General features: G+C 38.5%; 1 protein-coding gene across 1 annotated transcript; it reads right to left on the bottom strand.

Moving 5' to 3' along the window:
• Positions 1-27: 27 nt before the first annotated feature.
• On the bottom strand, positions 28-27,024 carry ING3 (inhibitor of growth family member 3). The gene is made up of 12 exons (XM_055122321.1): positions 26,887-27,024; positions 26,542-26,613; positions 22,075-22,175; positions 19,368-19,433; positions 12,701-12,797; positions 10,885-10,956; positions 9,288-9,407; positions 8,856-9,013; positions 7,987-8,180; positions 6,112-6,304; positions 4,763-4,801; positions 28-2,332 (listed from the first exon to the last, which is right to left on the bottom strand). Exons 1-12 carry the CDS (start codon positions 26,912-26,914, stop codon positions 2,216-2,218), a joined length of 1,257 nt encoding a protein of 418 aa, XP_054978296.1. The 5' UTR covers positions 26,915-27,024; the 3' UTR covers positions 28-2,215.
• Positions 27,025-27,240: the final 216 nt, after the last annotated feature.

Genomic DNA, 27,240 nt, shown 5'->3' with positions numbered 1-27,240 from the left:
TGAAAACAGGGATATTTCTGATTCTGATAAGGAACTTCCTCTTTTTTTTTTTTTTTTTTTTTTTGCTTTTTGGGTCACACCCAGCGTTGCTCAGGGGTTACTCCTGGCTTTGCACTCAGGAATTACTCCTGGCAGTGCTTGGGGGACCATATGGGATGCCGGGGATTGAACCCGGGTCGGCCGTGTGCAAGGCAAACGCCCTACCCGCTGTGCTATCGCTCCGGCCCCAGAACTTCCTCTTAAAGTAAGGCTGTACACATAAGGCTTTTTCTTTTACTGATTACAAGAAAACGAATGAGCTTGGAAGTCATTATATATAACTAGATGAAATGATCCGAGCATCTCCAGGCAACATGCTAACAAGCTACCTAATACTAATTTCTCTATTATTTTGTTGTTCGGGGGGGGGGGAACACACTTGGAGGGGCTCAGGGCTTACCTGGCACAGTGCTTGGGGAACGATATGGAGTGCCAGGAACTGAAGCAAGGTCGGCTACATGCAATGCAAGTGCCTTACCTGTTGTATTATTTTGCTGGCCTCTATTTTATAAAAGTTAGTAAAATCTCCATGAAAATATTGAGCTTCATGACGTCATGATACTTGTGACAATATGAAATTATGAATATACACAAACCTATATTTTGTGGGCTTTCCACAGTGCTAAAATCAGAGCACAGCAATTTGAATTGTGGAAACAAGCTGGAAGAGATCTTAGAAGACCCCTTACTTCATCTAGACTCTTCTGAATAAGTACTATATGTATTTCAGTTTTCTAAGATGTAAGAAGCTTCTAAGTCATTTTGATTAAAGCAGAAATCTGATGGACCCAGTAAGTCTCACTATAAAAGAAATATGACCTAAGTGTTTTCAAAGTTGTAAAGGTTTGTCTACGACTAGAATCAGTGTTATATCTTAAATCAAACCTCCGCTACACAAAATTTATCATTTAAATAGCACCTAGAGAACAAAACCTTCACAGACATCCTGCCGCCACCATACCTGGTTTGAACAGTTCAGAATTTGAATTAGCTATCATACCAGTATGTGGTGAATAAAAACTGGAGCTGAATTTTAAGCTCCAATCAGGGGGTCTCTACTTAGTTGGCCACTGCTTCAAGTCAAAGCAACTATAACCATTATTCTCTTTTTATCTGATGTAGATTCCTTTTCATATCCCTTCGACTGAAAGAAAAGTCAGAGAGATGTTCTAGAAAAATACATTTGCATTTCAAATATACATTTAAAATGTCTTTCCCTTATTTTCACATTATAAATTCAAAGCATAAGTATAGAAATTACAGAGTACACAGCCGTCTGTGTTCTGGACCCTTGCAGATTATGACACTGGAAATTAACTGGAATTAAGACATTTTCCTCATTAAGCATGTAAAGTATAAATACAAGTAATTTTTTAAAAACTTTATTTTAACACCTAATACAATTCCAATTTTAAGGATTACTCGCACAAAAAAATAAACACATTTGGTATAAAAATGTATCACTTTAACACCCTCTCCCCCTCGGCCCTCCCTCCGCCCTCATGAACTGCACTCTCTCTGGATGCAGAAACATATAAAGACTAATGGCACAAATTCGTTTTTACCTACAGGAGTTTCTGTTTATGTACCCAGGTACTCTAGAGGATACCAGCCCACTTGATCACATAAACCATTTCCTTCAGCCTGCTGAATTTAGTTTCGCAAAGAAACAAGTCTTATAATAAAGGCATTTTAAAAACCATTATCTTAAATTCTTTTTTAGAAGCACTGACTTTTTTTGCAACCGTGTATATACAGTGTTACATAACAGCTCTGGAGTACAGTACATGCAGCAGAATATACCTGTTGAATATAAAATACTTTTCTTAAAATCTTCATCGTTGGAATTTATCGAAGTCTAAATTATAGAATGCCCATTACTTTGAGAAAATGGTTGAGGAGTACAAATATCTGCATATGTCGGCCACTGAAATAATCCAAGGCTAACTGGAATAATATTCATCGCACACCAGGAGTGCATAAATAATTTACTTACATTATTAAAATACAACCCATAAAATTCAAGTTCAAGATCTTATAGGATTGTCTATGTAAATCCTTCAAATAGTTGCCTGAAAATGCACTGTCTCTTCTTTCCCTTTTTGTCTTTTTTTTTTTAAAGTCCTTATATAAAATTTGAGCTGAAGCCGTCTTCTCCTCAGGTGAAATGACGCCCTTATTTGTGCCGACTGCCCCTCCTCTTCATGGCAGCGGTGCACTGTGGACAGTACCATTTGCCTTTGGGAGCTTCTGTCAACCCGACACACCCGTAGTGGAACCACTCTATCGGGCACTGGAAAGCAAAACGGGAGACCAGTGTTAGTTTTCAGTTGAATGTTTACATTTTTGGCAACTACCGAGGTGAGAAACCATGTTAAGTCAAGTGTTCATGAGCAACATCCACCACTTAGTAACTCTAAAGATTGGAAAATATATTAAAATATGCCCGGTGGGGACGGGAAAGAGTACAGCGGAAAGACTCTTGCTACGCATGTGGCAAGAATCTTGTTTGATTCTCAGCACTTCATATAGTTTCCTTTACTTTTTTTTTGTGGGGGGAGGGTAGCACTGAGGGAAATCACACTTAGCCGTGCTCAGGACTTACTCCCCCCAGCTCTGCACTCAGAGATCACTCCTGTGAGGCTCGGGAGACCAGACGGGACGCTGCGTGCATTAGCTCCTCATCTAGCTCCTCATATAGTCCCCTTGAGTACAGCCAGGGCTGATTTCTGAATGCAGGGCCAGAAGTAAGTCTTTTTTTTTTTTGCTTTTTTGGGTCACACCCAGCGATGCTCAGGGGTTACTCCTGGCTTTGCACTCAGGAAATACTCCTGGCAGTGCTTTGGGGACCATATGGGATGCCGGGGATTGAACGCAGGTCGGCCGCATCCAAGGCAAACGCCCTACCCGCTGTGCTATCGCTCCGGCCCCGCCAGAAGTAAGTCTTGAGCACAAACAAGTGTGGCCCCAAAACCAAGAAAAAAAAATTCTTGAAAAAGAAATTAATATTTAATATTAATAATTAGATTGAAGTAAATGGAATGTTTAGGTCTAATAGTTGATTTACAGATTATTCAATTCAACTGAGACACGCAGTCATAGCAGAAAAAAATACAAGCAGAGAAAAATGATGAATCCTGGTTAACACTGAGGTTTGAGTAATCTATTCTCATAATTCTCATAAATCAAGAACCAAGGTTCACCAATTCTCATGAAGTTGCAGAATAAGTTGACACCAACTTTGAAGAGAAAGACAGAAAGTCTCTTACATAGAAGGCAAATGTAGTCTGCATATGTTACTAATATTCAACCCTATTTAGTCCCTCATAAAGTAGAATAAGCAAGTTGGAATTAAGACATAAAGGAATGCGCTGGATTTTCTTTCTGAGGATATCTATTTCTAGATGATCAGAGAAAAAGTATTCTACTCCGCAGTAAGCAAGTTGGAATTAAAGACATAATGGGATGGCCGGGGTTTTCTGAGTACATCTATTCCAAGACGATTAGAGAGGAAGTATTCTACTCGGCAGTGTACTAAGCAGCGCTCACGCTTCCCCAGAAAGCTTAGCACTCCAACCACATAGCACAACTGGGAAGGAGGCACCGGAGAGAGTGACAGTGCTCATAGAAATCTCATTCATCAGCTTCACAACCCCAGAGACAGTTTACAAGGTGTTCTTGAAATGGTCAGATGCTGTTTTGTGTAATAATCACAAACAGTCCACTGGGGGTCTAAAGAGGGGAACCGAAGGACAGTCTCTAAGTGAACATGTTGCTGGGACCTGGTCAGGTCACCAAGGTGCAAACCTACATGTGACCCAGCCAACCCTCTTCAATCTTCAGACAGTTGAAAACCCTCATTCTGGGCCTAACGACTCAAGCATCACTGAGCACTATTCCCATAAAATTCAGCGTTCTCTACATGCCTGTAGACAGAACTGTATGAAAGGTAAAGAGGGAATGAAAAATGGTAAGACAAAAACACCCTCAATTGCAGCCAAGGAAAAAAAGATCTTTAATCAAAATTATGCCTCCTAATAAAGAACCAGGCAGTCCTTTCTTCCAAATCTCCCAGTTTTATTTTGCTTTGTTTTTTTGTGCCACACCCAGCTGAGCTCGGGGCAGACTTGTGGCTCTGTAGAGATCCCTCCTGTGAGCTCAGAGGCATACGTGATGCCAGGGATCAAACCTGAGTCAGACTGGGCAAGGCAACTGTCCTATATCTCTTGCCCCCAAACTTCCAATTTTATTTCAGATTAGGCAGCAGATACCTACAGAGGTCAGTAAGAAATACTATTCTTCAGAAGGAGAATCATCTCAAATTAGAGTCTAAAATTTGACCCTTTACCTTAGCAGCATGCCTTCTGTAAGACAGCTGGCCTGAAAATTCGAATTCCTCACTATAATAGGTGAACTGGATTCCAGTCAACACAATTATAATCAGGTAAAGGGAAAGGAGACTGCTTCTCATTTTCATACAATTATTTTTTAAGAAATATAATCTGCATATGAAACCAAAAATTTTGCCTTAAAAATTAAAGGAACATACTTCTAAGAGATACAATTCTATTTTAGTGAAGACTATTCTCGCAGACTATTCTTGCATTAACATAGGATAATTAATGTAAGTACAAATCCATTTTCTTAGACTGATTCAATAAATAAGACAAAAAATAATAATTTGCATTTTTTTCATTTGTAAACAGAGTAACGTAATACTTACATCTTGATTATCACAGCCTACCATTTCACCATAGGATACCTAAATAAAGAAAAAAATTAAATAATTATATTTTCATTAAAGACCCCCAACAAGCACTGTAGCACTGTCATCCTATTGTTCATCGATTTGCTCGAGTGGGCACCAGTAATGTCTCATTGTGAGACTTGTTACTGTTTTTGGCATGATATTACCAGAAAATAAAGGGGAAAAAAAACAATATTCAATTTCATCAAGACAAAAATGATGTAATTTTACGGAGTGTTGGTTTATTTTCAAGATTATTTTAGAGCAGGACACAAGGGGAGACACACATAAATGTCCTGCTCTTTCAGAGTCTGAACTTCTATAAATCACCTAGGCATATCACCTTTGTGACTGGTTCCTTCTTCTGCAAAGATTTTAAGTTTCCTTCTAGTTATTTGCCTACTTAAGGCTTTTATTTTTTCTCAGTTCGTATTAAGACATTTATATTTGCAGTCACTCTGAAACTTGAATTTATCTGTGTCCTTTCTAATTTTTCTGTTTCCTAACCATCACCAGAACTTTCTAACACTAACTTGCAGTTTTCTTGCATTCATTTAAGTTTACAACAGACTTTTCAGATAGGGATAATTAGATCATACTTCCCAATTCTCCGTATGATAGAGTATCTGTATATATTCTCTGGGCATCAACAATAATCTCAGTGCACATCAATTTTGGGGAATACCACTGGATGTCATATTCCTTCCAGTCTCACAGGTATTTTGCACTTTCAATTTTTGTATTGAAGGTATTCTTTTTATTTATTTATTTATTTATTTATTTTGGTTTTGGAGCCACAGCCAGGTGTGCTCAGAGCTTACTCCTGGCTCTCTGCTCCAGAGATCATACAGGGTACTGGAGACAGAATGTGGGAGGCAAGGCAAGTGCCCGCCTGCGGCACTATCATTCTGGCCCAGTAGACAATCTACTTTTGTCAATTTTCTTTTTTTAATGATTAATATAAAACTTGATTACTGGATAGTAACAAAATAATGAACGCAAATGGCAAGTTCTTAAAACTATATTGGCCACTCACTCCAAGAAATAGGACAAACTGCAGACAAATGTATAAAAGATTTATTGTGGAGAAATTATAGGATTTTAAAAAAGGAAACAAAAACATATAGAATGTGACAAAAAAAGTTCAAAAAACTAGCCAGCACCAATAGTCAATTCTAAGTAGAATAAATTGAAAAAAAAAAAAAAAACCTTCCTAAATGTCTAATCTTACTACTAATGTAAATTAAAATTACTTCATGGTGCAAAATTATCTTCTTTCTAGTTTATTCAAATTATGCTTTTATAAAAATATACCAAAATTTTACCTGATTACAGATGCAATATCGTGGTTCATTTGGGTCATAAGTCCAATCAACTTGGCTATTTGAATCTGATTCTGGTACTACTGTGGCTTGTTGGGCAATTTCTTGTACAACAGTTGACGATGAAGAACATGAAGATAATGAAGAGGACGAGGAAGAAGATGATGACTGCTGGCTTGAAGATTTGTTGTTATTTCTGGAAAATAAAATTTTAGTCTTATTCACTCATCATTTAATAAAAGGACCTAGTAACTCATAAGTGGTACAAAATGAGGCATCATAAAATATAATCATATCTAAAAAGATAAAGTAATTGGATAAACAGACTTTAGAAACATATTTGTTGGGTAAAACAAAGAACATGATTTTTAATATTGCTGGGAATTCATTTTGTGTGTGTGAAGAGAATAAAACAATTCTTAAATATTCAAAGTACACAAAACAATACTCTGTGTGAGCACACGCGCACACGCGAGCACATAGTTTTATTTTCTGTCTTGGGCCATACCCAGCAGGACTTGCACAGGGACTACCCCGGCTCTGTGCTCAGAGATCACTCTAGTGCTTGGAGGACTATACGTTGGACCGGGAATTGAACCAAGGTGAGCACCCTGCAAGCCGCACTCCCTGTACTACATCTCTGGTTCCTAAAACATTTTTTAATAGGGGTTACAGCCAGCGGTGCTAGGTCTGTTTCGAGTGTGGGGGTTTTTGTGCCAGGGATTGAACTCAGGCTTTGCATATACCGACCATGCTCTCCAACTTGACCTATCCTCTGAGGTCTAAAATAAAGTTTTAATCAGTTGACTTAAACTGTAGCATTTATAAGTATACTAGTATTAATCAGTAATATCTTACGTTCTTTAGACATTCAAGTAAGCAATACTCATAATCAAAATGTAATATAATATGCAAACGCTTTAATGTAAAAGAGCATGTGATTAATCAGCATATGAATACTTACCTATGTAGGGCAGAAAGCAGAGAGCTTAAAAATCACAGGTAATTTACCATAATCTTTAAATCAAAAATTTTAAATACAGAATTTATTAAAAACAACACTGAATTATAGTGGATCATTAAGGAAAATTTTCAAATACCTGGCTTTTGGGGGATAATTACATCTTGAGCATACATTTAGGAATTTAAAGAAAATCTGTTTGGCATGGGAAGACATAAAATAGTAGGTAAGGGGTTTGCAGCTGACCCCAGTTCAATCCCTGGTGCCATGATAGTCCACTGATCAACACTACGAGTGACCCCTGAGCCCAGAGTCAGGAGTAAGCCATGGGCACAGGCAGGTGTGTAGCACAAAAGCATAGAGAAAAAACAAAATATAAGATACTTTAATTTATAATAATTCTTATTAGAAATACCCAGCATGTGAAGATATTTGGATTATGGTGCCAAATGCTATTAAATGGTCATATTTTAAAGTTCAGAGACTCACTCAGTCTCATATCCAAGATGTAAAAATACTTACCTAATTTCAGGTTTTGAGGCATAAAACACTCTCACCATAAAATCCAGTTTTGAAAAATTCCCAAGATATCATTTGCATTTTATAAATTTACCTTGAAACACACTACAAAATAACTCATAAAAGTTATAAGTAAAAAAAGTACCAGAAAAGGTTGGTCTTATGAACAAAACAAAATAATTAGAACTTATGCCTCTTAAAAGTCTTAACCACTTTTTAAGCGCATTACTCATTCAAAGTCTGACAGTGATTACATAAATGTCATTTTTCCTTAGTCCTTCAGAGTTCACCCTGTTCCAATATATGCTACCGTTGCTTAGTACACGAAAGCCCAGCCGGACACAGAGTAGACTGCATGCTTAGCAGAGGTGCAGCGCTACTGTGACAACGTCACTTACTTGCTCTTTCTCCCACTCCGTGAGTCGGCTGCTGATGAACTGGCATTCTGCGTTAATGTAGTCATGAGCGCTGAAGATGATGAATAGCCAGTTGCTTCCCTGGGCATTGAAAATTCTTTTCCCAACTGAAAGTCATTATTCTTAAATGCTTCATAACTGGCTTTTAAACTTGATGTTCTTCGTCCTTCTTTCATCTTAAATAGACATTTATTGATAGAATTAATATCCATAAGTATGTGGACTCTCATTTACAAGTCTTACTAGTTCAAGCATGATTTTGTTTAATCAAGTATTTACTTATTTATTTGGGGAAAGTCGGAGCACATGCCTGGCAGTTCGGGGGTTATATATGGTGCCAGGGATCAAACCAGGATCAGCACACACAAGGCAAGCTATGCTAACTCTCTGGCACCCTTAAATATTTATTCTGTTTAAAGCATTATTTTCATCAGTAGAACTTAAGTGATGTTCTTAAACTTTCCATTTTATGTAAGGATCTAAAAATGACTTTTTACAGTTAACAGGCAAATATAGGATGGATGAGGAAACTAATTTAGAATATGGATCAACTGACAGAGAACAGGTTTTAAGCAACAGAGGCTACCGAGAAAACTGGAACTGAGAGCGGAAAGGAACTCCGTCCCTTCGAATGCAATTACAATCAAGAGCAAGAGCAATTACTGTATAGGGATTTGTACGAGATAACAAGCACCTTTTTTCAACGTTTTCATTAGCAGGCAATCGCCGAATATTCAATTCATTAAACAAAATGTCAGACATCATAAAACTATGATTTAAACACGGAACCACTCCACTAGTCCAACTTCTTTTGTTCCCACCTAGCTGTTTGTGTCCGAGTTTCCTTTTACCTGCGCTGTAGCTTGGACCGCCTGCGCTGCTGCCATGGTGATTGCCCCTGCACCAGTTCCTGAAGATATCGAGCTAATATTATAGGATGCCAGAGGTTGCGAGGAATTCACATTGTACGCACTGTTGGAGGAGGTCGTAGAATTATTATTTCGACAACCTGCAGAGAAATGAAGAAAAAACGAAAATAGTTAAAGAGAACATGATGATGTGGGGATAAAATACATTATTTCCCAGCATAGATATAATAATTAAATTTAAATTTTTCAGGTGACTATAAAACTTAGTCACATTTGTCATTTTTTTTCCTTCTCCAACTGTGCATTGGCATCGGCTAAAGAATCTGTAAGATTTATCAATCCCAAATGCTTCCACTTCCCCTAATTTGAATACAAAAACAGAAGCAAACAATCATATTTAAAATCATAACTTACCTAGTGTATTTTCCTTAGAGGCATCTGATGTAAGGGTAGATAGAAGAGCTTCAGCTTTAATCTTCTTTTCAGGAATATGATCTGTTGTTGTATGATGAGATGATGGATTATATTTCCTTTCTGAATATAAAGAAAGAATTTATGTGTTTTTAAGTTACAGAGAACTATAGACAAGGCATAATACTCCCAGCCAGTAACACCAAAGTACAGTTATGATCTAAGTTCCTCATGAAGTATAAAAACACTGTTCTCTTAGAAAACAGTATAAACAGATCTCACTGTTGTACATGTTTTATTAACAATAGTTTTCCCAAACCAAAAAAACTCAGGAGTGCTGGAGAGGTAGATGGATTAAGGTGTTTGCCTTGTACTTGCCAACCTCAACTCAATCCCCAGTCCCCATTCTGGTCCACCCAAGCAAGGAATATGTGACCCCAGAGCAAAAGGCCAGGTGCAAGCCTTGAGAAAGGCAGGGTGAGACTCAGAAGCAAGCCCCCTCAAAAAACAATAGGGTTCATGAGCTAAGGACAAAGGTTAAAAGGCCTTAACAGATGCTTTGTATGATAAGGCCTGAGTTCAATTCAAGGCACTGATGGATGTAGCCCTGGAGGCTCCCTGAGCAACCCGGGAGGTCATAGGGACCCACCACCACTGGGCCCTCACAGCCTCTCATCACCTGGCGTAACTGCTAAACCCCGTGCCTAGTTTGCTAAAGTAAATCACTGGAAGTGGCACCAGGCCTTCTAGCTCTGTTTGGGAGAATCTCCTCCCTTCAAAAAAAATTTCAGGAGCCAAGTACTGAAGGTAAATTCATGAGGCAGTATATATTCACATATACAGGAAACTGATTTTCAAAAGATCATCTGCAATTTAGAAGAGTCTCCAATCACCCATATCATTTAAAACTGATTTGTCAAAAAAGAAAAAAATTAAACAGGGGCTGGAGCAATAGTACAGCGGGTAGGGCGTTTGCCTTGCACACGGCCACCCGGGTTCGATTCCCAGCATCCCATATGGTCCCCTGAGCACCGCCAGGGGTAATTCCTGAGTGCAGAGCCAGGAGTAACCCCTGTGCAACACCGGGTGTGATCCAAAAAGAAACAAAACAAAACAAAACAAAAAAAACAGAAACAAAAAAGAAAAAATTAAACATAGTTACTTAGCCAGTTTAGACTTTGCATTTACTAACTCATCAACTCTTTGAGACTTTATTGTTTGTAAAACATTACAGTTAGCCACAAGCAGAGAACAAGGATAAAAAAAGAAAGTCCATTAGGAAGAGATTACTACTTTGTTTCTTTGTAATGCTCCCTAAGAGAATCAGGAAACTGTTTGTAAGGGAGTATATTCTGCTATTTATTCCTTCCCTTTATAAATTCCAGGAAAAAAATCAATACCTGTTCCCAAATCAAGCATGCTTTTTAAGCAAAGGAAGAAAATAAATCCATCAAAAATTGCAATAAAAAATATATTTCAGAAAACAAAAGGAAGATAACTGTTTCTCCATCAGCTGAGTAGTGTAAGAGAATATAGACTCAACAGAATGATTTTTTAAAAACTTGTATATAAAAATTTAGTTGCACCAAGTGAAACTTACTTTCCACGGGAGTGTGTGAATGAGCATGGTGATTGTTCACTGGCTGTGAAGGAGTATCTAATTCCAAAGATCCTAAATCAAGAAAGAGGCAGAAATATATACCAACAATGCATGTCACCACGGAACCTTCCCCATAAATCAACTTATACACTGTATTCCTTTCCCCTGCAGAGAACTAGTAAGCTCTGATGCATATGCCCAGACCATTTCTGCCAAACACATTTGAGGGTTACCACTGCCATTTCATTTTCTCTCTCAACAGTACACAATCCATTTCTCAATGTTGTCTTAAGTAAAAAACTGCTCAAGGCATACTAATGTCTAATTAGGGAATTTACCACAGTGGGGTTTAAATGGATATTTTTTTTAAGTCCATGACCAGTCACATCTGAACAAACACAACCAAGTTTTACCAAGTTAAAGACTTTTTAACGGAAGATCTTAGCATACTGAGTGAGGGGACAGTGCTCTATGAACAAAAACGGTGCATTAAAATGACACATTTTAATAAAGACTTTCAAAAAGAAGTTAGGGATTTTTGCTTATGGAAAATGAAATAGGGTCTTTATTACATTAAAATGACTTATAAAAAATTTTCAGGGTTTATCTTGATCCCTTGAGATGAAATTATGGCAGGGTACAATGTGGAGCAGTTTTGCAACTTGATCCAATTTAGTTTCATGTGTCTGTGTCTTACCAAGGATGCTTCATTAACCTTCCTGTAGCACTGAATAGGCATGAATTACCATTATTCACAGCTATTGTCAGCATTCCAAAAACAGATGCAGCTATACAATTCGCTATTTTGTTTCAAAATACTTATTCTCAGATAGGATTTCCCTGAAAGTATCACAAATAAATCAGATCAGTGATTTCTGACTGCTGGCCCATACAGTTCACAGATATAAAAAGGTCAAAAACCACGGAATCAGATGATCATATAAAGATACAGAACTATGTCTGAATATAAATGGATTACAAAATGGGTTCCAGACTGGTTCTGTCTCTGATTGCTAGTAACTTTATAACCAGACACATACTCTTAGACTTATAAACTTTTCATAGACGTGTAGAAATTTGTGCATGGTCTCACTTTTGAAAAGAACCAAGAGGGGAAAAAATGTTTAAACTTTTTTAAGTCCAGAAGAAATCAGTTATAACATTGAATTGTTTCTTGAGTAACTGCCTTCTTTGAAATTACCACTTCACTATCTGTTTTGAGGTCTATCTCCTATTTAGATGGGAAGAGATGCGAAATTAGTTCAAGTAGCAGAGCCCATAACTCCAGGTGGGGGAAGTATCTTGAATTAAATCCAAGAAGTGATAATTATAGCAAGAGATTAAGTTGAGCCTTGAGAAGAAATATTAAAATGGCTTCTTGCTGGTAAGAATATATTTGGGGAAAATGTATTTGAGAAAAGAAGTGAAGTGAAACCAATTAAAATCCTCCTTAGTGATATGGTTGAGGGCAAGTCCTAAAGTAGTTCTTACAAAGAAAAACTAACAACTTCATCAAACCTTAAGTGTATATATAAGCAAACAGGATAAAATAAATACATTTGACAGCAGAATTACATTTTTCTTGACAATCATTTAAAAACTCTTTGTTACCACTTATCTTACCAACTTATTAAAACAGGGAATGTTCCAATAATTTATTTTCAAAAAAAGATGAGTTGATGATACCCTACATTTTGTCTCTCAGTATAACCTAAACAATTTCAACTGCTAGGTAAGTGTTTGGGACAAGTAAGATTACTCTGTGACTCACAAAAGTACTGTCCAACATTGATATAAAACTGTAAATTTTACTTACGCCTCTCTAATATTTCTGTAATTCCAGCATTATCAGCTTCCAGCTCCATTTTAAACTTAGCCAGTTCCTGATCCAGCTTTCTCAAGTGCCGATCTACCTGTTACAAAGAAGATCAAAGATAACCACCAAAATTTGGGACACTATGCTTATTTAGACTAGCATTCCCCCCTGCCTTTTTTAAACAACAGGATATAAATGTTAATACAGATTATTTAACTGTCTCTAGGATATAAAGCAAATTCACAAAAAAAATCCCAATATTTTCCTCGACTAGCAAAATATTATCATTTTTGTTAAGCTTAATGTTAGATATTTTTAAATACTTTCAAATGTACTATTTGGAATAAGAGCAGAAGACATAAAATGTTTTTAAAAATTTAATTTGTATTTGTGAAAATATCTTATATTTTTTCAAACTTCAGTTTCCCACTGGATTACTATTATAATTTTAGAGAAACTTTTGCACAGATAATAAAAATATTCATGATTTGTCATTGGGGAAACAGTCAAATAGGACTTTCAAGTAAACAATATGTATATAAAATGAAGGCAAAAAAGAGAACATAGCAAGAAATAAGTTGAATATGTAAGGTATCAGGTAATTTCCTGGTAGATTAGATTGTCTAATTTTTTACCTCTTACTCTACTCTTTAAAAATAGTTAATTACTGTCTCATTTTAAAAGTGAGGAAACAAGGTTTTACAAGGGCTATGTAGCATGCCTAAAGTCAATAGCTAATGCATTACAGAAACAAAATTAAAATCTGATCTGTCATGGAAGTAATTTTTCATCATTTATATCTAACACTGTCCTCTAAACCATCTGTCAAGTTGTAGAACTCAACTGTCCAACTCACAGCAACATAATTTAAATGGAAAAAAAAAAGGGAATACTGTCATATTATTTGTATTTGTATATTAACAACAGCTGTGGTGCTGGTTTGTGATTGTTTTGGATAATTTTAAAGCTTAATTTTCCTTCCCTCTCCACGTACAAGTTTTCAGAATTCGGTAGAAGTTCTAACTACAGTATATTAAAATCCTGTAGCTAAATTATGATTATTTTATCCTATTCAAAATTCCTGCAGGTAATTGAGCATCCGTTAACGAAATCTCCCTTCCGATAATGGAATTTAACATAGACCTCAGTTATTCAAGGATATCTTATACATTGTCAAAATTTAATCTCAAGGGAAATTGTTTAAATTCCAAGACCACTTAATACAGCGGAAATACACCAACATTTATCTTACAGGCAGTAGTACTAGTAATAAATAATGAAATTCTGGGGCCGGAGAGATAGTACAGGGGAAAAACGCTTGCCTTACATACCACCATCCCGGACTGGATATCTGGCACCCCATATGGTCCCCAGAGCACCTTCAGGAGGGACTCCTGAGTGCAGAGCCAGAAGTAACTAACCGCTAAATGCTGCCAGGTATGGGCAAAAAAATAAATAAATAAAAATAAAAATAAACACTGAGTTCTTATTACATGTTTGGTGCTGGGATAAATGGGATCTACGTGAAGAATGAGAGAAAATACAGTCTTTTGGAATTAGAATTTAACTGAGAAATCAAGATAACAAATATTGTTTAAAATACCTTAGATACAACAAATAACCAGCAGCAGAAAAAAATAAGACACTGGGTGGTCTCAGTAGACAAAGAGGAGGTAAGAATGAGTAAAGACTGGATTGTCTAAATGAGTAGAAAGGGAGAATAAATTTATTAAATGTCTTTAATATTTATGTCTTTATGTCTTTAAAATATAAAGACATAAAGAGAAAAGAAAACAGATGGTAGTCTCAGAAAAAAAAAAAGAAAGTATGGTGTAATCTGTAACGGGAATATAAGAATATAGTAAAGAGTGTTAGAATCTTGGTTGAGGGGGTGGCGACAGGAGGAGCTGAAGACGCTACATCCATAATCCTAACTTCACTGGAATATTTAAGAATTCTTTACATTAATGACCGTGCTGTCACTGTCACTGTCATCCCGTTGCTCATCAATTTGCTCGAGCGGGTACCAGTAACGTCTCTCATTGTGAGACTTACTGTTACTGTTTTTGGCATATCCAATACGCACGGGTAGCTTGCCAGGCTCTGCCGTGCGGGCTCGATACTCTCAGTAGCTTGCCGGGCTCTCCGAGAGGGGCACAGGAATAGAACATGGGTCGGCCGCGTGAAAGGCGAATGCCCTACCACTGTGCTATCACTTCAGCCAATGACCATGCTAAAAAGATTTATTACATATGAAAGCATGGAACATAATGATAAAAAATTTTAATATTAGCTAGTTCAAGAAAAAAAGGCAATGAGCAAGCAAAAAATTAAAACTCTTAAGAATCAAAATACATGAAATCAAGTCAGAAATGTCTTGATTGCATTTGCAGTGAACAATTCAGTATGAGAGCTTATACTCATTCCCACCACCTCACAGAGGGGAAAAAAAAGGAATATGGAATTATTCATACTGAAGGCAATAATTAAACAATTATTATTTTTCTTAGATTCACTACTGCAACACTAAATCAAATAAGAAGTTTCAAAGTAAACTGACCGAGGGCTGTTTGCCTTGTACGAGGCTGACCCAGGTTATATTCCCAGCATTCCATATGGTTTCCCAAGCACTGCCAGGAGTAATTCCTGAGTGCAAAGCCAGGAGTAACCCCAGTGCATCACCGGGTGTGACCCAAAAAGCAAAACAAAACAATAACAACAAAAAAGTAAACTGATCAGAAGATTTAACTTAAGCTACAAGGCAGAAAACTTAAAACCGTATTAAATTATCATAACAAGCAAGAGCTGAACTGAACTTGACAAATCTAAGTTGACTCCCTCTACAGGATTCTAAATGCACTCAATCTATCTAGCTGATTACAAGAATAATTCCACAGAAAGTAGACAAAGCAAAAACCTAAGTTATTTTACCCCTCCACACACCCCTGATACTGACTGATAGTAATAAAAAAGGTATTGACCTAGCTGAGATTTTCTATTAGGATAGATTTTTTTTAACTCAAGTTTAACACTAAGTCTAATTATTAATTGGTCCTCACCTAATGTCAATAAATGCTAATAACAAAAGTTTCCATAGCATACAACTGTAAATCATATCCTACAATCCCCAGTAACAAGTGCTTTAAGTTTTAATCTACCAACTTTTCTAATCTTTCCTGAGAAAACCATCAATACTATTTAACATGTACATGATCCTAAATATGTTTAAATTGCACTTGCTCTTTCTAATGAAACAAACAAATCTCCATCCTTTCGACATTTCTATACGGCAGTCATCTTCTGCTTTTTCTCTTTCCTCTCTCCCATCTTTCGATATTCAAATTTTGGATCAACCCAAACTGAAATATAGTTTTTAAAAATTTCTGCAAGATTGATGGCTTCTAATACTTTGAAACTCTAAAACTTAGATGTCATGCTTGCTTTATCAGAATAAAAACTCAGTCTTTAGGGTTGTAAGTTGAAATCTGCAGCAATGAAAGACACATTTCTATCTGTGAAAAGATGTAGCAATAGTGAATAGTGAGGGTAAATTAGGGAAGAAAAAGAAACCATGATTGCAAATTATTTCTTTGACGCTAAGTCATGAAAAGGATTCTTTACATCTCTGAATTATATTTAAACTAGATGAAAATTTGATCCATCTTTAAGCTGAATCAAATACTCGAGACCTTAGCACATAATCTACATCTAATCATCTTCCTAATAGACAATAAGAATTGGAGACAAATCAAAAGGTCAAAATCACGTAATACAGTTCCTTAATTAGACTATCAGATGAATTCTCAAATGTAAAGGTAAAATGAAGGCCTGAAATATAATCATTTCAGGAATATGCCAGCATATAAAAAGAAAGCTAGTTCAAGGTCATTCTTTGAGCACTGTAAGAGATTTCTAAAACCATCCAAGCGTTAACCAAAAGCTCAAATTTTACCATAGTACTGTAAATCAACTTTATTAGATATTAAAATCAAGTACAGTCTTGTGACAGTGAAATCTGACTGAAGAACACAAATAAGGAAACTCTTTTAATAGTAATTTTTTTCTTTCAGTCAAGTATCACTCTAAGAGTCACTGAAATACATTTTCCGTTCTACTGAATTTGTCCTACACTTAGGACACTTATGCAACCTATTTTTTCTTTTTTCCTTAATAAGTAAGATAATATAGTTCTGGCCATATTCTCGCAGCAAAATGATACAATAAAAATAATACCATAAAAAATAACACAACACAATGCCATATAATCTACATTGAGGGATGAGTTCTAATACAATTATGTAACAAACTGACATGATCTTGAAATCTATAACGCATGCTTTAGAGTAACATGCTTAAAGGCCATTAAAATCTCCTCTAAGGTATATTTAACATCTAACTCAAGGTTAACGCAAGGTTAAAAATCCTCCACTTAAGTTGGGCTGGAGCAATAGTTCAGCAGGTAAGGCATTTGCCTTGCAAAATTGATCCCTAGCACTCCAAACTGCCCCCTGAGCACCACCAGGAGTGTTCTCTGAGCACAGCCAGTAGTAAACCCTGAGCACTGCTAAGTATACTCACCCACCCTCTGCCATCAAAATAAAGAAAAGTAAAAGAAAAATGCAAAATTAACGTTTTGTTTTCAAGATAGGGATAAGAAACCCATTTGAGGTTCCAGGATTTAATTTTTAACACAAGTGAAGAGCAAAAAGCTCGGGCTACAGAGCACTCGGCAGCACCAATGGGTTCTTTGATGTCTTTTCCCTGTATGTTTCTCATCCAAACCACAACCCTATGATGTATGTATGTATAAAACAGACCCATGAACTCTCTCAAGAGGAGGGATACTGAAGTCAACTGGGATCTCAGCCCAGGACTGTGTTTCTAAGGTCTATAAAGTTGTTGTTGTTGTTGATGTTGTTTTGGGCTATACCTGGCAGTGCTTAGGGCTGTCTCCTGGCTCTATGCTCAGGGGTCACAAAAAAGAAAAAAATTCTTCCACTTGCCTCCTGCTGCTTTTAGAATAAAACTCACACAGATCCATTGGCCTCAAGGTCCTCTCCATGCCGCATTTCATTCTTCTCTTTCCGCGCTGAACAACAGCCACACTGATTTCTTTTCTGGTCTAATGTGCCAAGCCCTTTCCAGCCAGTGTGTACTGGACACACCCTTCCATGTGTGATCTCACATATTACCGTCTTACATTATACTCAACCTGAAGAACACTCTTAATAGCATTGTCCAGTCATTTTTCCTCCCGCCAAATGCAGCTTCTACACCTCACTCCTCCATATACCCAGGAAAAACTCCATTACACTAAAGGCAGAGTGGATGAGCAGTATGGTGCATAAGGAACAGATGGAAGAATATACGTAAGAATACCTAAAAAGCTTATGCCATTTATGTATTTCCTAAATCAAGAATTAACAATAATATATATAAAAAAGTAAGAAACTAACAAAATATGAACAAAATGGTGAATAGAATCAAAGACCTACTATGATTTAAAAAGCAGATGCGTGCTGAAAGTAGACTAGAGACTGAACACGATGGCCACTCAATGCCCCTGTTTCAAACCACAACACCCAAAAGGAGAGAGAGAGAACAAATTGGAATGTCCTGCCACAGAGGCGGGGTGGGCTGGGGGGGATGGGATGGGGGTGTGGGAGGGATACTGGGTTCATTGGTGTGGAGAATGGACACTGGTGGAGGGATGGGCTCTCGAACATTGCATGAGGGAAAAACAAGCACGAAAAGGTGTGAATCTGTAACTGTACCCTCACTGTGACTCACTAAAATAAATAAATAAATAAATAAAATAAAAATAAAAATAAAAAGCAGGCAGTTGCTAAATAGACAGATATATATTACTAATAATTCTCAAACTCAAGCAAATGTTTTATCTATATAGACATAATAAAAGAACAAAATATTTAAGAATATTGTTTTATTTCATAGTGAATCAAGTTGTAGAATATTCTTTCACTTCAGTAGCATCCCTTATGCAAATATTTTCAAAATGCCTATGTGAACAAAGAGCTTAGGTTATGATAGCCTTAAACTCTTTCCACTATTACAAACACTAAACATCTATGACTTTACAGGACATTTGCCAGTTAAGTATAGCATTTACCATGTATACCCTATGCAGCACCAACCTCCCATCTGTCCTACTCACCAATGTCACTTATATTTACATTGACTTGGTCAGTAATAAAACCGTATCAAGACCATAAAAAATAGGATATGAAAATCTACATGTGGGCACTGGAGAGATGGTACAGTGGGTAAAGTGCCTGACTGGCAGGTAGCGACCTGGTTTTGATCACCAGAACCACCATGGTCCACTGAGCCCAGCCAGGAGTGAACCCTGAGCGCAGAGACAGGGGTAAACCCTGAGGACCTCTGAATCTGGCCCCAAAACAAACAAACAAAAAATTAAATCTACATTCAAAAGTTAGTCTAAAGTGAATATTTTTTGCCAACTTTAGCCTGCTGGGAGGCAAACCAGAAATGAGTCATTCCCTAGAGCAATGCATTTTTGAAGATGATTTATATTTTTAAAATAGAGCCACAATTGTAACTAATTTGAGAAACTGCATATATTTTTCTTCTTGGTGATTGCAGCACTTAAGAAGTGTGGCATAATATCAACATTTATTTCACTTACCAAGTCATAGATTTGATTTGCCAACTGCACCTTCTCATCTGCATCTTCCAAAGCTTTATAATAATCCTGAATAAAAGACAACAACACTTTCAAGAATAATTTTAAAATATGTATATCTAGGACATTCAACTTCATTTTAATTATACTTTGTTATCAACTCTCAGTCTTCCTGCATTAGCAATAAAACACAGGGGGTAGGGTAGGATTAAAAATTATGGAAAACAGGGGCCGGAGCGATAGCACAGCGGGTAGGGCGTTTGCCTTGCACATGGCCGACCCAGGTTCGATCCCCAGCATCCCATATGGTCCCCCAAGCACAGGAGTAATTCCTGAGTGCAAAGCCAGGAGTAACCCCTGAGCATCGCTGGATGTGACCCAAAAAGAAAAAAAAAAATTATGGAAAACAGCCAAGAATTAAAGGCAGATGTTCAGCAAAAATGTGGTGGGAGGAACCGCTTGGGATGGGACAGGCGTACTCAGAGCAGACTATAGACCGAACACATTGGCCACCCAAGACCTCCACTGCTATCCACAATGCCCAAAGGGAGAGAGGGAACAGAGGGGAATGCCCTGCCAAAGAGACGGGGTGCGGAGGGGTTAGGTGTAGGAGTGGGTGGGAGGGATGATGGGGTCATCATCGGAGGATGGGCACTGGTGGAGGGATACTCAAGCTATATATAACTGAAACACAAGCACGAGAATATGTAAACCTGTATCTGTACCCCCACAGTGATTCATTAATAAAAGAAAAAAACCTGAAAAAAGAAAAAATCCAAAAAAAAGTTTGGTTGTTGTGGTTTGGAAAACAAAAACAAAAACAAAAAGATGTAAATAAAAAACTGGGGTGACGGAGGCCCACATCCAGCAATGCTCAGGAGTAGGAGTTTCTCCTGGCTTGGTCCTCAGGAATCTCTCCTGGTGGTACTCGAAGGACCATACAGGATGCCAGGGATTGAACCCAGGTCAGCCACGTGCAAGGCAAGCACCCTACCCGCTGTATTATCTCTCCAGCACCGCCCCCCCCCAACATCCCCCTGGGAAAAAAAAAAACACCTAGTAAGTACCATTCTAACCCTAGCCTCTTATAATAGCACAAATTATGTGAACTAATAATTCTTTGGGGGAAAAAAAACTTAATTTTTACCTAATTTTTATATCATTTAACAAACATTTTAATAAAAGTGCAACTATAAAAAGTATTCCGATCTGCATGTCTCTACTTCGTAAACATTCTATGTTTTTGTTTTTTGGGTCACACCCGGCAATGCACAGGTTTTACTCCTGGCTCTGCACTCAGGGATTACTCATGACGATGCTCAGGGAACCATATGGGATGCTGGGAATAGAATCTGGGTCGGCCGCATGCAAGGCAAACACCCTACCCACTGTACTATCACTCCAGCCCCAACATTCTATATTTTAACTTTTATAACAATTCATACAACTGAATGCATACTTTAAATTTCTCCCCAGCACAAAGCTAGTTATTTGAAAACAAACAAAAGGAGTCTACGGATTTCCACGGCACACCAGACTTAACAGGGTATATCCAAATTGTACCACACCAAAAACTGAAAAGGTTTAAAGGGATGATGAATGACCTTGAGGTAAGTATGTGACAACCATACTCAGATATCTCAAAACCTCCAAGTACTCTCCCAGCAAGGATTCTTTTAAAGGTTTTGAATTATCTTTCTTCTTGCAGAAACAATCCCCACTATTACCCATGGCAAAATAAATACCTAAGTAATACAATTACACTAAATCTGAAGATTTAAAATTTCTTTCTCAGTTAATCCCTGAATAATCCTCTGAGGATTGATGGTGGAATACTTATTATTTAGCGATATTATATTAAAGGGCTTATCTATTATCACACAGTGAAGAGGTAGAATCATGACAAAAACCTATGTCTTATATATTTCTTCCAATGTATCCCCCCAAAAAAGCACTAGATCAAACTTTTAAAAAGATCTAAAGAGAGATGATATCCATCCTAGTCTAGAAAAGTTGCCATGATACATAAAAATTCAAAGAATTCTGGGGCCAGCCAGAGCAGTGGAAGACAGTAAGGTATTTGTTTTGTACATGGCCAACCCAGGTTTAATTTCAGGCACCTCACTGAGTTCCCTGAGCACTGCCAGAAGTGAGCCCTGAGTACTGAGCCAAGAGTAAGCCCTATGCATTGCCAGGCGTGGTCCAAATAAAGAAAGCAATTCAAAGAATTCTATATTTCTAGGCCTAATTCATATGCAAATTTAGTATGTTAAACTAAGACTATCAACCCTTTCCTAAGAGTCTGTAATGATTCCACCAACTCTAGTGGCTAGCAATATATATAATATGCTTCAAAGTCTACTATGTTTTACCTATTTGTGGCCTAATTGTTAAGTGTTTTATATCTAAAGAGAAGAAATTATTAATTACCTATCAACTGAAATGAAACAAATTAAGAGGAAAGGAATACTTGGTGATTTTTACTTTCTGATAAGTTCCTAATCATTGAAACAATTTTAAATTTACCATAATGCTCCAAAGAGTAAAGATTCCTTTACCTGAAGCCCTAGAACATAGTAATTTAAACTTTGAGGGATTATAGATAGCCTTTCCCCATTTTGATGTCAAAAAAAATCTAAAAAATTATAATATCATTCTCAGACCCACTATTTACTAAAGAAATAAATAAATAGCCCAGTGCTGAACATACTTTTTTGATGGAAGCCATTTGTTCTTCTCTCCACTCCGGTTTGTTTTTCTTTGCATTCATGAAGAATTCACTGACTCTTTGCTCTAGCTGATCCATTGCATCTATAGCAAATGATAAAGACATGACAAAAACAGTTCACATTTAGATGAGGAAATTCATACTGTCACTGTCACTGTCATCCTGTTGCTCATCGATCTGTTTGAGCGGGCACCAGAAACGTCTCTCATTGAGAGACTTATTGTCACTGTTTTTGGCATATCCAAAATGCACGGGTAGCTTGCCAGGCTCTCCCGTGCGGGCACAATACTCTTGGTAGCTTGCCGGCCTCTCCAAGAGGGACGGAGGAATCGAACATGGGTATCCTGAATATAAATGCTTTGGTATGGGGAAAGAAAAATATATTCATGTACTCTACTTCACATGGCCAGTAATTTAAATATGCTGTGATTATCGAAGTACTACTGCTTTAGCTACCATAGTGAAAAATGTTAATGATTTTTCCAATGGATTATTTCTTATTAATATCTCAAAAATTTTTCTAAGAGTCAAAACAGTCATAAAGTAGACGATTTTTATACCAGTTTTCAAATAGCATTATGTGTTAAAATAGCTAATTGAAAAGTACCACTAATCCATATGCTTTTCCTAATAGGAAAGAGGAGGAGCGAAATATATGTCTCAAAGGGTGGCATATAAGCATATGATGGCGTATGCAAGACCTGGGCCCGATGCCAGGGAACACACGGAACCCCACTGCACAGCAGGACAAGGCCAAAGCTACTACTAAACCCCAACAGAGCAGTCCACAAGGCTAGGTGGCACCCCAAGTATTCCATGGGATACCACTGATCAGAGCCCTAAGAAAAGATAAAATAAATGAAAGAGAAAGAAATAAATATTTTAATGAGGTTATAGGACATTAATAGATGTCACCTCATATCATAAATTGGAAATCAGTAGGTAAATCATTTATTCATTTAAGACATTATATTCTATGTTTTTCTCAAAGGGCTGGAGCGATAGCACAGCAGTTGGGCGTTCGCCCCGAGTTCGATTCCTTCGCCCTTCTCAGAGAGCCCGGCAAGCTACCAAGAGTATCGAGCCTGCAAGGCAGAGCCTGGCAAGCTACACCTGTGTCTTGGATATGCCAAAAACAGTAACGATGAGTCTCTCAATGAGAGACATTACTGGTGCCCGCTCGAACAAATCGATGAGCAATGGGATGACAGTGACAGTGACAGTTTTTCTCAAAATCTACATTAAGAAAAATCATCCCTAGGGCTGGGGAGATAGTACAGTTAGGGAGGGTGCTTGTTTTGCAAGTGGCCCACCTGGGTTCAATCCCCAGGACACTAGATAGTTCCGTGAGCCTTGCCAGGAGTGATCCCTGAGCACAGAGCTAGGAGTAAGCCCTGAACACCACAAAGTGAGGAAAAAACAATAAAAGAGAAAAGAACAGAATAATCATCATATCCTATATGTGCTGAAAAAGAAATAAAGGAAACCCTATCTTCTGTAGCTGAGGAAAACCTTTCTATAACATACTCTTCTATAAGAACTTTCCAGTACAGAATGTTTTTTTAAGGATCCTGAGAAGTGTTATGGTAAATTCTTTTTAGAGGTTTCTTTTTTCTTTGTTAAAAGTTCCTGTGTGCCAGACCAGTAGTACACCGAACGGTTCAATCCCTGACACTGCCGGGAGTGATTCCTGAGCACAGAACCCTGTGCAAATAAGAAAGTATAAAGGAAATTCCTAATTTACTTGACAAAGTTGCCTACTGATCTGTTATATTCACTCACCTTAGAAATTCTCATTATTATAAAAAACAAAGCTTAGCAAAACTCTAACATAAATCTATCCAAATCACAAGAGTCTCCTAAATTTTTAGTGGTAACAACAAAGTAACAGCTCCCTATTACTAAATACCAAGCTTATAGCAGATACTATCTATTCCAATTCAACTGCATTACTTTTATGCATCAGATAATTATTACTGTACGAATAATTATGTCCCCCTGAAGTGGTAATGTGGACAAGATCAATGTATAGTTAGCAAAGCTCTAAAATAAATCTGACATCACAGTATATCAAAACCTATGCTCAGGGGCTAGAGAGATAACACAGCAGGTGGGCATTTGCCTTGCATGTCCGGCTTGGGCTCAATCCCCAGCACCCCAAATGGTCCCCTGAACCTACAAAGAGTGATCCCTGAGCACCCAGGAGTTAGCTCTGAGCACTTCCCAAGTGTGGCCCAAAACCCCCAAATAAATCTATGTTCAATAATTCAGGAAACATTACTTGAAAAATTTTTGAATATTTCAACTCCATTAAACAGAATAATGTGAACTAGAATAATGTAAACTAGAATTTAGACTTTTGCATTCCATTTCACTGAACAAAACGTGGGTTCCATACCCAGCATCTTGATATTTAAGTGACACATAAAATTAGTAAGAGGCTCAGAAAAGTATTTTCACAAACAAAACTATGGAAATCTATGCCTCAGTGGGCAGCAAGGATCAAGTTACTGCAGGACTTTCACCCTAGGCAATGTCTGGCGCACTGAGCTCTTTCGTTTTATGTTTTATCTCTTTGCACCTTATCACATCTGAAAACACAGATCTACTTCCGCCCCTACTTTTGTAATCTCCAGAAGCAAACATTTAGGTACATGGACTTAAGAAACATATTCCACACATATCTCATGAATACCCATCATTGTATTATTTGAGAAATTTAATTAGAAGGGCCTACATTGCCTATTTGATATGCCAAAAACAGTAACAAGAAGTCTCACAATGGAGACATTACTGGTGCCCAATCGAGCAAACGGATGAACAACAGATGACAGTGCTACAGTGCTGCACTGTTTTCAAATGAAAGTAACAGAGTTATTAAGGTCACTTTATTATAATCTGAATTATGTACCCTGCAATTCATTTTAAATTGTGAACTCTTATTTGGGTTTTTATTTTGCTTTGGGGGTGTGTCTTTGGTTTGGGGGTTTGTTTTTTTTTTTGGCTTGGGACTCACACCCAGTGGTGCTCAGGGATCACTCCTGGTGGAACTCTGGGGACCTTAAACAGAGCCAGGAATCAGAGTATGCTAGCACCATGCAAGGCAGGCGCCCTAACCCCTGTATCATCTCTGCCCCCAGAAGCAAATTGTTAGTTTTTCAAAATGATATCACAAGATACTTTGATGACTATTATTTCTTCCACAGAAAGGGAAGTTTTTGAACTTCTTTTAGAATATGATGTACAGAAATGTGGTTCTTGGAACTTTTTGTTACTGGTTTAGTTTTGGGGCTCTGGTGATCCTGGAGGGCTGGGAGTGTTCAGGAGATGTGAGGTGCTCAGGGTACAACCAGACTCCGTGCAAAGCAGGCCTTAACCCTTGGCCCACTGAGCTGCCTTTCCGGCCCCAACTGTTGTGGCTTTTATGCTTAATTTTGCTCTAAGCATGATTTCCTGTCTCCAAGACACTGATTTCTCATTGGCTATGAATGTAAATCCTTTAAGGAAGTACAAGTGAAGGGGGAAAAAATACTATGAATTAAATACAACAAGAAAGCAAGGTTAATTCTGGGGAACATCAATGGATGACCAAGCTATCACTGATAGAAAAAAAAGGGGGGGGGGGAAATGTTATTACAGTTGTGCTGCAAAATATTTATCTCCCGTAGGCATTCTCACTGAGAAAATCCCATGAAATACCATAATTGAGAATGTAGCCAATAAAAATGCATAACTGCAGATCGGGACATTCTCAGTTATCGAAGTGTCTAAAAAAATCCTTAGATACCTGTTATTCTAGATGTTTTCTTCTCTTAAAAATATTTTAGGGGGCTGGAGCGATAGCGCAGCGAGTAGGGCGTTTGCCTTGCACGCAGTCAACCCAGGTTCGATTCCCAGCATCCCATATGGTCCCCTGGGCACCGCCAGGAGTAATTCCTGAGTGCATGAGCCAGAAGTAACCCCTGTGCATCGCCGGGTGTGACCCAAAAAGAAAAATTTGGGTTTTAAATTAAATTTGGGATTTAAACTGAATCCACTTTTACGAAAGCATAAATGCTGAAATAATCTATGTTCTACCCATTTTAGCTGAAGGGGGAAAAAAAAATCTCGACATCGACGTCGACGGGGACTGAAAAATGCATGCATCTACATTCCCAGTCATAATATAAAAAAACCCCAACAAAAAGCTTTTGCACACTAGGAACGTAGGGAAAAGCATATTCATCCTTCCTCTTACCAAAAAAAAAAAAAAAAAAGTCACTAGGAAAGTAGCGTTGCTCTAAAGGCAAAAAGAGGCAAGACTCCGCGTTGCCGGCTCTTTCAGACAACTCTGGAGAAGTACAACCAGCACGAGGGATGCAGAAGGAAGTCAAGGAGGAGGAGGCGCCCGCGACGCAGAAAAGAACCAGCCCGCCCGGCACGGACAGGCGGGCGACGGCGCCGACTTACTCTGCACCTGCAGGTCCATCTCGCGCATCTCCGTGAAGCGGTCCCGCAGGTCCATGGGCAGCTGCTCAATCACTGTCAAAAGGGGAGACTACGTCACGGGGGCGGGGCCAACGGCGACAGGGCGCGCTGACGTCGTGCGCGCGTGCGCGCGTGCGTGCGTGCGTGCGTCGGGGAGGGGGGAGGGAGCCGGCAGCCCACAGCGAGGCTGCCAGTTACCGTGAGAAAGAAACACCCCCCCCGCCTCCCCCTCCCTCCCGCCATCCCTCCCGCTCGGTCCACTCGCGCTCCTGCCCGCCCCCAGGCCCCCTCCCCCCCGACGGGCCCCCTCCAGCGCCGCCCACTCACTTTCTAGATAGTCCTCTAGGTACAACATCGCGGCCTTTAAAGCTGGGGGAGCGCAGGGGTCCGGGGGTTTATTTGTGTCACTCGCGGTCGCTGGAGTTTTGTCCCTTCCAATATGGCGCCTCCGCTAGCAGCACCCGCTCGGCTTCGGAGGGAAAAAAAAAAAGAAAAGAAAAAAAAAAACACTTTGGCGCCTGACGGCGCTTGCCTCACCGCCGCCCGGAGCTGTGATTGGCTGGCGGCGGCCCTGACGCGGGCCGGCCGGAGCCCGCCCCCGTGCCGTTGTGGGAAGTGTAGTTTCCCGGGCGGCCCCGGCGGCCGCGCGCGCGCCGCGGCCCCTCGGCGTGGAGACTACAC

Source organism: Sorex araneus, chromosome 1 (genome assembly GCF_027595985.1).
Source record: "Sorex araneus isolate mSorAra2 chromosome 1, mSorAra2.pri, whole genome shotgun sequence".
Lineage (NCBI taxonomy): Eukaryota > Metazoa > Chordata > Mammalia > Eulipotyphla > Soricidae > Sorex > Sorex araneus.
The sequence above is the reverse complement of the archived record's forward strand: the minus strand, read 5'-3'. Positions and strand labels throughout refer to the sequence as shown.

What these genes read in the sequence shown, in the direction of transcription:
- ING3 (XM_055122321.1), bottom strand. Translation starts at nt 26,914, where the DNA reads ATGTTGTACCTAGAGGACTATCTAGAAA. An exon ending in GATGGACCTGCAGGTGCAGA is followed by an intron (nt 22,176 to 26,541) that starts GTAAGTCGGCGC and finishes CATTTGCTATAG; the next exon opens with ATGCAATGGATCAGCTAGAG. An exon ending in TAGGCTGTGATAATCAAGAT is followed by an intron (nt 2,333 to 4,762) that starts GTAAGTATTACG and finishes TTTGCTTTCCAG; the next exon opens with TGCCCGATAGAGTGGTTCCA.